Source organism: Dreissena polymorpha, chromosome 7 (genome assembly GCF_020536995.1).
Source record: "Dreissena polymorpha isolate Duluth1 chromosome 7, UMN_Dpol_1.0, whole genome shotgun sequence".
Lineage (NCBI taxonomy): Eukaryota > Metazoa > Mollusca > Bivalvia > Myida > Dreissenidae > Dreissena > Dreissena polymorpha.
The window spans coordinates 31371198-31381200 of NC_068361.1; the positions used below are offsets into that span (position 1 = coordinate 31371198).

Below are 10003 nucleotides of genomic sequence, written 5' to 3' on the forward strand. Positions count from 1 at the left end.
GGGTCATAACTCCGCTATTATTCAAGGATGTACAATGCCATTTGGCGTGCATCATCCTCTTATCCATATATATACTCATACCAAGTTTCAATGAAATCTGCCAAAGCACTTCCAAGATATGGTTCCGGACACAAAAGTGCCAGACGGACAGACGGAAAGACGGACAACGCCAAATTAATATCCCTCCGCTGTTGGCGGGGGATCACAAAAATTAAGCAAAATTAATTACATACGCAACAAGATGCGTTTGTGAAACCCATGTCCCCGTATATAACGTTTGACCTTGAAGGATGACCTTGACCCTTCACCACTCAAAATGTGCAGCTCCATGAGATACACATGCATGTCAAATATAAAATTGCTAGCTTCAATATTGCAGAAGTAACATAACATGAGCAATTTTGACCCATATATTTGACCTTGAAGGATGACCTTGACCTTTCACCACTCAAAATGTGCAGCTCTATGAGATACATATGCATGCCAAATATCAAGTTACTATCTTTAATAGTGCAAAAGTATTCATAAAATAAGCGATTTGGGCCACATATATTTAACCTCTGACCTTGAAGGATGACTTTGACCTTTCAACACTCAAAATTTGCAGCTCCATGAGATACACATGCATGCCAAATTTCAAGTTGCTATCTTCAATATTGCAAAAGTATTAATAAAATAAGCGATTTGGGCCACATATATTTGACCTCTGACCTTGAAGGATGACCGTGACCTTTCACCACTCAAAATGTGCAGCTCAATGAGATACACATGCTTGCCAAATATCAAGTTGCTATCTTCAATATTGCAAAAGTATTCATAAAATGAGCGATTTTGGCCACATATATTTGACCTCTGACCTTGAAGGATGACCTTGACCTTTCACCAATCAAAATGTGCAGCTTCATGAGATGCATTTGCATGCCAAATATCAAGTTGCTATCTTCAATATTGCAAAAGTTATTGCAAAATGTTAAAGTTGGCGTAAACAGATCAACCAACCAACCAACCAACAGACAGGACAAAAACAATATGTCCCCCACTACTATAGTGAGGGACATAAAAATAGACTGAACCTTCAAGCAAACCCCATATTTACATAGAACAATGTCTGAATCGACATAAATTTGGACAAAAAACATGCATTACCCTGGATATGAAGCACAGACCTTTTGATTGCAAACAACAGTCTTACTAAGACATTTCAGAAAATTACACGTTGCCAGCAAAGTACATTTTAAAATCAGATATGCAATGTCATGTCCTTACCAAATTGTAATAGAACTGTTTTCACTTCGAGTTTGCAAACAGCCTTAAAATATAAACTAAACACTAGAAAAGAATCTTTCAGGAGATAAAAGTGCACTTACAAAATCAAAGTCTTTCATTTTGAAAACCAATAGACAGAATTAAAACATAAAAATTATGCAATCTTCATTACACGGATCAACACCATTAAAACATTTTAAAATCATACACTTTGCATAAAATTCAAAGCTTGATATCTCAAACTTATCCACAATATTGAAAGATATTAAGAATCTTACAATCTGCATCATATTTAAAGCTCAATGTCTTATAAAACTGATTGACGAAACTGCAACATTTTACAAATTATTTAATCTACAAAAAATGTAAAACTTCACATTTCAAAATTCAACTGACAGCATTGACACATATTTAGAATCATACAAAGTTAAAGCTTTAAATGTCAACTTGAAATACACATCCAAGATATCATTTAAACTAATATACTGACAAAGTTTCAAGAAGATTTATAAGTTCATATAAGGAAAAATGCCCCGCCCACTGGTGGCCATGTTTTTCTTAGCAACTGGAACCAATTTCAAACTTGTCCAAATATCATTGGGACAAATCTTCTGACAAAGTGTCATGATGATCGTACAATAAATATGGCTTCTAGAGTTTTAACAGGGTTTTACTTTAGCCATATAAGGAAAAATGACACGCCCCCTTAGCGGCCATGTTTTTCCACCAACTAGAACCATTTTTGAACTCATCCAAGATATCATTAGGACAAATCATCTGACCAAGTTTCATAATAATCGGAAAATAAATGTGGCCTACAGAGTGTTAACAATGTTTTAGTAAAGCATGATACATAACCATATTAGGAAAAATGCCCCGCCCCCTGGTGGCCATGTTTTTTAAGCAAACAAAACTATTTTTGAACTAATCCAAGATATCATTAGGACAAATCTTCTGACCAAGTTTCATGAAGATAAGAAAATAAATGTGGCCTCTAGAGTGTTAACAAAGTTTTACTATAGCCATATAAGGTAAAATGCCCCACCCCCTGGCGGACATGTTTTTCAACCAACCAGCATCATTTTTTAACTTGTCCACGATATTTTTTGGGATGAATATTCTGACCAAGTTTCATGAAGATCGGAAAATAAATGTGGCCTCAAGAGTGTTAACAAGATTTTACAATAGCCATTTTTATAAGGAAAAATGCCCCGCCCCATGGCAGCCATGTTTTTCAAGCAAACATAATAATTTTCAAACCCATCCAAGATATTAATGAGACAAATATTCTGACCAAATTTCATGAAGATTGGACAATAAATGTGGCCTCTAGAGTGTTCACAACGTTTTACTATAGCCATATAAGGAAAAATGCCCCGCCCTTTGGCAGCCATGTTTTTCAAGCAAACGTAACCATTTTCAGCTCGTCTAAGATATCATTGAGACCAAACTTCTGACCAAATTTCATGAAGAATGGACAATAAATGTGGCCTCTAGAGTGTTAGCAATGTTTAACTAAAGACATATAAGAAAAACTCCCCCGCCCCTTGGCGGCCATGTTTTTTCACTGATCTGGACCATTTTCGAACTCGTCCAAAATATAAATAAAACCAATGTTTTGATTAAGTTTCATGATGATAAGGCAAACATTTTGACTTCTAAAGTGTTCACAAGGTTTCTCTATAGCCATATAAGGAAATTTTTTTACTGCCCCGCCCCTGGCGGCCATGTTTTTCAACGGACCGGAACCAATTTTTAACTCAACCAAAATATCATTTAGACAAACATTTTGACAAAGTTACATGAAGATTGGACTTGTACAGTGTTCACAAGTTTTTTTGTTGTTTTTTTTACCTAGTGACCTAATTTTTGACCCAGCATGACCCAGTTTCGAACTCAGTCGAGGTATCAATGTGACAAATGTTCTGCAAAATTTCATGAAGATCAGACAATAAATGTGGAATCTAGAGTGTTCACAAGGCAAAATGTTGACGACATACAACGCACAAAAGGCAATCACAAAAGCTCACCATGAGCATGTTGCACTCAGGTGAGCTCAAAAGTTATGGCACAATTTTAAAGTTTTCAGACGGACGGACAAAAGCAATATATTTAACATTTAACCTTGAAGAATTACCTTGACCTTCACTTTTCACCACTCAATATGTGCAGCTTCACAAGATGCACATGCATGCCAACTGGAGCTTTGTCTGTTACCCCCACATACCGCATTGATTGATTGATTATTTTGTATGCTGTCTTCACAAAACAAGATAATACAATTTATGGCGATTTTTTAAGAATCATTATGCCATTATCATTTATAGCCATTTTGACCTTTGAACTCTTGAATTCTTTCACATGACAAGCCTTCCAATGACTTTGAACAAAATTGATGTACAGTCATTTTAAAATCTTACAATGAATGACATATTTATGGCCCAGACAAGATAATTTATTGCCATTTTTGACCTTTGAACTAAAACTACGAACTTGACCTTGGAGATATCGACATAATTCTTTCGCGCGACACACCGTCAAATGATGGTGAACAAAAGAGCCAACGATTTTAAAATCGCACAATAAACAACATAGTTATTGCCCAGACAAGCTCAATTATGGCCATTTTTTACCTTTAAACTCAAATTGTGCCCTTGTTCTTGGAAATATCGACGTAATTCTTTCGCCCGACACACTGTTCAATGATGGTGAACAAATGTGCCAAATGATTTTAAAATCTCACAATAAAAAACAAAGCTATGGCCCGGACAAGCATTTGACCTTTGAACTCCCAAGTGTGACCTTGACCTTTGAGATATTGACGTAATTTTTTTTAACGCGACACACCGTTCCATGATGGTGAACAAATGTACCGAGTCATTTAAAAATGTAACAATAAATGACATAGCTATGGTCCGTACAAACTTACAGTTTAAAACATACTAAGTGACCCCATGACCTAGTTTTTGACCTGGCATGACCCATATTCAAACTGACCTAGACATTATCTACATACAACTACTGACCAAGTTTGGTGAAGATCGGATGAAATATCGGGACAGACCGACAAACGTGACTCCTATATAGCCCCCATTACCAATTGTAATAGGGGTATAAATATCAAGTTGCTATGTTCAATATTGAAAAAGTTATGGCCATATAAGTTTTCGGCCAGATGGACAGACTGACTGACTGACGGACAGTTCAACTGCTATATGCCACCCTACCAGGGGCATAAACATATTCCACAGTTCAACAATTCTTTTTCCATTTTTGTTTTTTCATAATAATGTTATGGACCCTTGCCCTTATCTGGGCCACTGTTCTTCCGGTAAGTATTTTTAGGGACCCCATTATTTTTGAGCCAGATGGCATTATTTTTTCTCTTAATTCATCTCTAAAAAAGTTCATGAAACATATGTTCTCTTCGCTGGCCCACTTTCGTTTCATTCCTTTTCTTGTCCCTGTCCCTAAAACAAGAATAGATATAAAAAATAAAATAGCAATGAGTATCATGTCAGTGTTTTTTTTCAGTTTTGGGGGAAAGGGGTCGGGTCCCCTGAGAGGGGGATAATTCACGCATAAAAGGGGAAATTTCAATTCTAAGCAAGTAACATACAAAATCAAGTTGTAACACCATAATTCACCATACACAGAGCGAAAAACATTATTCCAACTTTTTTTGTCATCAACATGTTATGTTTATGTTCAAAGATCAACATTTTTTGGCTTTTCTGTGAATTATTTAAACGAGGTATTGATTAAAATTGAACTACACTTCCAAGAGGGGAAATTTTCAAATATTTTTTGGAAAAATATACACTCTAAGCAGCAAACTCATTTGGTCAGTGACTGTAAGCCGTTTATTTTGTTGACTTTTCTACTGAATTGATCCTTGCACACAAAGTATCAACATAACAAGTCAGTGTTCTGCCGTGGATGCGCCCTTGTGTTATTGTCGCAAAAAACAAATATTTGTCCCCACCCGTTTTCTGTATATGGGTCCGCGGGCGCACATGAATTAGAAATAAAAACTAATCGATTCAATTTGTAAGTCGGTAAAGTAATCGAGTGAATGTGTAACCAGAACAAACTATTTCATTGTACATAACTCATTTCGCAGCCAATGGTTAATTTATTTAATATTAACACTCTATTTCATTGGTAAGTTGAGATTATAACAACCAATCAGATATCAAGGAAATTTCCGAAACTATCAAAATGGCTTAAAGTGACAGGCCAGAGAAAAAAAAATCCATTTATTTTTTTTCCTCCGGCAAGTAAAATTAGAAAATGGGAAGACTCTGTTGGGTTGTTAACCCAACAGAGTCTTCCCAAGTCCCTACATTGTTTAGCAATTACGAAAAAGTCTGCCCTTAAACGTACATTACAAGAAAATTGGCTTCAAAAATGTCCTTGGTCACTGTTTGACAACAACAAAATGACATGCAGATTGTGCATAAAGCAAAAAAGAAAACGCCTTTACTATCGGTATTTCTAATTATCGAACAAGTACTTTGACATGCCATGCGGAGTCCAATGACCATAAATCTGTTCAAAGTTTTGTAAATATGTTGACAACTGTTTGACAGTGTTAAAAAGTTGTTTGAATGTTCCAGTTTTAATAACAATGTTACAACCTGACTGTTAGAAGTTTAAGCAAGTTTAATCAAGTTAAAGGTTATTAGTTTCCACACATTTAATTCTGCTACAAAAATATTTCTGTGTCCCCATATTTTTTCTTTTTGTCCCCACTTTTGTAATCCTAAAGGGTCCCCAACAGTAAAATTTCACGGCAGAACACCGCAAGTGATACAATGATTGAATATTGTAGAGCAAGGTTTTCCTGATAAAAATGCACAAAACCTGAACATGTTAGGAGGTAAAATGAACTGAAACTGTTTTAACACCAGTTTAAAACAATTTTTCACACATATAAGAACTGACAGTTCGCAGAACTATCATTTCTTGGAAGAACAAGTACTTAACATTAACTTCCATAGCAAACTGCCTACTTTGTACTTTACAAGGACTTTTACAAGCACATTGTTGTAACCCTGTAGATCACAGAGGAGGTCGTCTAGAGCATCACACTTGACTTGGACTACTCATTTACTTTAATACAGTCATGACATAAGACTCTGTCACATAATGATAGAAAATGCAGAGAAACCCGTCTTCAAATTTAGTTCATACCTTGAGGATTTGGCTGCCTCATTTCATCATGGGTCAGACTGGCTGGCTCTTCACTGGCAGCAGTTGACATGGACTCTGAAAGAACCAAAGTGAAACCTGTAGATTGCATATGATAAGCACAGTCAACACTGGCATGTTGTATCACGAGAGGCTCTGACTCCTGTACAGATTCTAGACTGTGGGTGTCTTCAACAGTTGCCTCAATGACTGTAAACATATAATGTCAACAGTGGGGTCTTGTATGTCTATTATTCATTGGTGGGTCTTGCTGAAATCTATAGAAAACATGCATGCCCCCCATATGGCCTGTCCGTTGTAGTGGCAGCCATTGTGTGAATACGTTTTTTGTCACTGTGACCTTGACCTTTGACCTAGTGACCTGAAATCAATAGGGGTCATCTGCAAGTCACGATCAATGTACATATGAAGTGTCATGATCCTAGGCAAAAGCGTTCTTGAGTTATAATCCGAAAATCATTTTACTATTTCGGGTCACCGTGACCTTGACCGTGTGACCTCAAAATCAATAGGGGTCATCTGCGAGTCATGATCAAACTACCTATGAAGTTTCATGATCCTAGGCGTATGCGTTCTTGAGTTATAATCCAGAAACCATTGTACAATTTCGGGTCACCTTGACCTTTGACCTCAAAATCAAAAGGGGTCATCTGCAAGTCATGATCAATGTACCTATGAAGTTTCATGATCCTAGGCCCAAGCGTTCTTGAGTTATCGTCTGACGACCACCTGGTGGACAGACGGACCGATTGACATGAGCAAAGCAATATCCCCCCTCTTCTTCGAAGGGGGGCATAAATATATATTGGCTTGGACAACAGAAAATTGTACTAGAATATATAGTCTACAGTTGGGTCATGTCTTTATCATCAATAGGTGGGCCTTTATTATATGATAATAGAAATACCATGGGTCAGACTGGCTGGCTCTTCACTTGGCTCCCTCCTATCATGGGTCAGACTGGCTGGCTCTTCACTTGGCTCCCTCCTATCATGGGTCAGACTGCCTGGCTCTTCACTGTCAGCAGTTGACATGGACTCTGAAAGAACCAAAGTGAAACCTGTAGATTGCATATGATCAGCACAGTTAACACTGGCCTGTTGTATCATGAGAGGCTCTGACTCCTGTATAGATTCTAGACTGTGGGTGTCTTTAACAGTTGCCTCAATGCCTGTAAACATATAATGTCAACAGTGGGGTCTTGTATGTCTATTATCCATTGGTGGGTCTTGCTGAAATCTATAGAAAACATGCATGCCCCCCATATGGGCTGTCCGTTGTAGTGGAAGCCATTGTGTGAATACGTTTTTTGTCACTGTGACCTTGACCTTTGACCTAGTGACCTGAAAATCAATAGGGGTTATCTGCGAGTCACGATCAATGTACTAATGAAGTGTCATGATCCTAGGCAAAAGCGTTCTTGAGTTATCATCCGAAAACCATTTAACTATTTCGGGTCACCGTGACCTTGACCTCAAAATCAATAGGGGTCATCTGCGAGTAATGATCAATCTACCCATGAAGTTTCATGATCCTAGCCGTATGCGTTCTTGAGTTATCATCCGGAAACCATTTTACTATTTCTGGTCACCGTGACCTTGACCTTTGACCTAGTGACCTCAAAATCTGTAGGGTCATCTGCGAGTCATGATCAATCTACCCATGAAGTTTCATGATCCTAGGCGTATGCGTTCTTGAGTTATCATCCAGAAACCATTTTACTATTTCGGGTCACTGTGACCTTGACCTTTGACCTAGTGACCTCAAAATCAATAGGGGTCATCTGCAAGTCATGATCAATGTACCTATGAAGTTTCATGATCCTAGCCCCAAGCGTTCTTGAGTTATCATCCGGAAACCACCTGGTGGACGGACCGACCGACAGACCGACATGTGCAAAGCAAAATACCCCCTCTTCTTCGAAGGGTGGCATAAATATATATTTGCTTGGACAATGGAAAATTGTACTAGAATATATAGTCTACACTTGGGTCTTGTCTTTATCATCAATAGGTGAGCCTTTATTATATGATAACAGAAATAACAAAGGAAATGTTTTGTTTTCCAAAAGCACTTCTAAAAGTGTTTTTTTATGCTTTTCGGTTTAAGGTATGAGATGTACACAAAATAACAACACACATATCCCCCACTAAAATATGTTATAAGACCTGCTTACAATTTAAATCAGAAAATCTTCATACTTGCAAGTTAAGTTATTTATCCTTTAAATCATTAAAATAACTCAGAAACAGAAATGTCTAATTGAGCATATAAACTATTTCATAAGGTGTCCAAATCTTAAGGTATTCCTATACTTCTTTTTTTTTTTTAATGGGCTACCATAACAATGACTCTGTTATGGACCACTTTCATAATACAAATGAACAGTGGCCAATGATCTATTATGGGTATAAATAACTATTTTACCTTCTTGATGGCCATCTTCGTCTTCAATTGGAAGAGGTAAATCTGTAAAAAATGATTTTTTATTTTAGAAATAACTAGTTATAGAAAAAAATAACCAGAAGTCACTCTTGATATGACAGTAAATATTTTCAATACTTCAAGGTTGTTAAAAAGTATTTTGTTGCATTAGCATTTCTTTGAGAGGATAAACAATTTTCAAGGCACATAAAATAGGTTTGCCTATTTTTACCACGTAAATTTTAGACTTATTGAATTAACGTGGCCAAAACAAGGGCCCCGCCTTTCAAACAATGTTTTACATCGTTTGTCTGTTCTCAAGCGCCTGTTTTGTTCTGAAGAATGATCATTCAGTCGAATTTACTGACAGCCATAGGAGAGAAAGTATAAAAAATTCTCCATCCCAATTCAGTAAAATGAATTATATTAATAAAATTCTTATAATCAAACCTTCTACTACTATGTCCTTCATCTGCCTTCCCTTCCACTCATTGACTTTACCATTTTCAACAGCATACAACATCAGGGCAACCTATAAAATTTCAAGAAGACCATAATATTCCAGTGTCAACAATACTTCCAATCATAACAACGACAATATATTGCAATACGGTTTTTTGGCGTATTGTTGCAGCACTATGAGATACGCATGTAATCCAAATATCAAGTTGCTGTTTTCAATATTTCAAAAGTTATGATCAAACGTTTAAGTTTTGGTAAAAGTTTTGGGACACACACACACCGTGAACACGCACAACATACAAAGAAAGACAAGCCAAAAACAATATCCACCCCGTTCATTCGATCCAGGGGGCATAAAAGGCCATTAATGCAAAGCAATACTAGTCAAGGCAACATCAGATATGGTCTTACTATGGCTGCCTGTTAAATTATTCTTTCTTTTAGCCCTCTTAGTTACAATATAGCATTTAGTTTTTCAAATATATGTGGTATGGAAATTTAAAGATTTTTATGAATGAAATATATACCTTTGAGAGTTCCATGTACTGGAAGACAACTGATAATATTCTTGTGTGTCTTCACATCATGTCCCAGATGCTTTGGCAAGCAATTTTTAGTTCAACCATGATTCATGTCA

The 10003-nt window shown here is 36.7% G+C and overlaps 1 protein-coding gene across 1 annotated transcript; it reads right to left on the reverse strand.

Moving 5' to 3' along the window:
• Positions 1 to 1835: 1835 nt before the first annotated feature.
• Positions 1836 to 9908, reverse strand: LOC127839592 (uncharacterized). The gene is made up of 6 exons (XM_052367982.1): positions 9894 to 9908; positions 9355 to 9436; positions 8908 to 8949; positions 7388 to 7519; positions 6463 to 6537; positions 1836 to 4736 (listed from the first exon to the last, which is right to left on the reverse strand). The coding sequence occupies exons 1-6, from the start codon at positions 9906 to 9908 to the stop codon at positions 4519 to 4521; spliced, it is 564 nt and encodes a 187-aa protein (XP_052223942.1). The 3' UTR covers positions 1836 to 4518.
• Positions 9909 to 10003: the final 95 nt, after the last annotated feature.

Coding starts and splice junctions, on each gene's coding strand:
- LOC127839592 (XM_052367982.1), bottom strand. Junction 8,950..9,354: donor GAAGGACATAGTAGTAGAAG/GTTTGATTATAA, acceptor CATTTTTTACAG/ATTTACCTCTTCCAATTGAA. Junction 4,737..6,462: donor GAGGCAGCCAAATCCTCAAG/GTATGAACTAAA, acceptor TTCTTGTTTTAG/GGACAGGGACAAGAAAAGGA.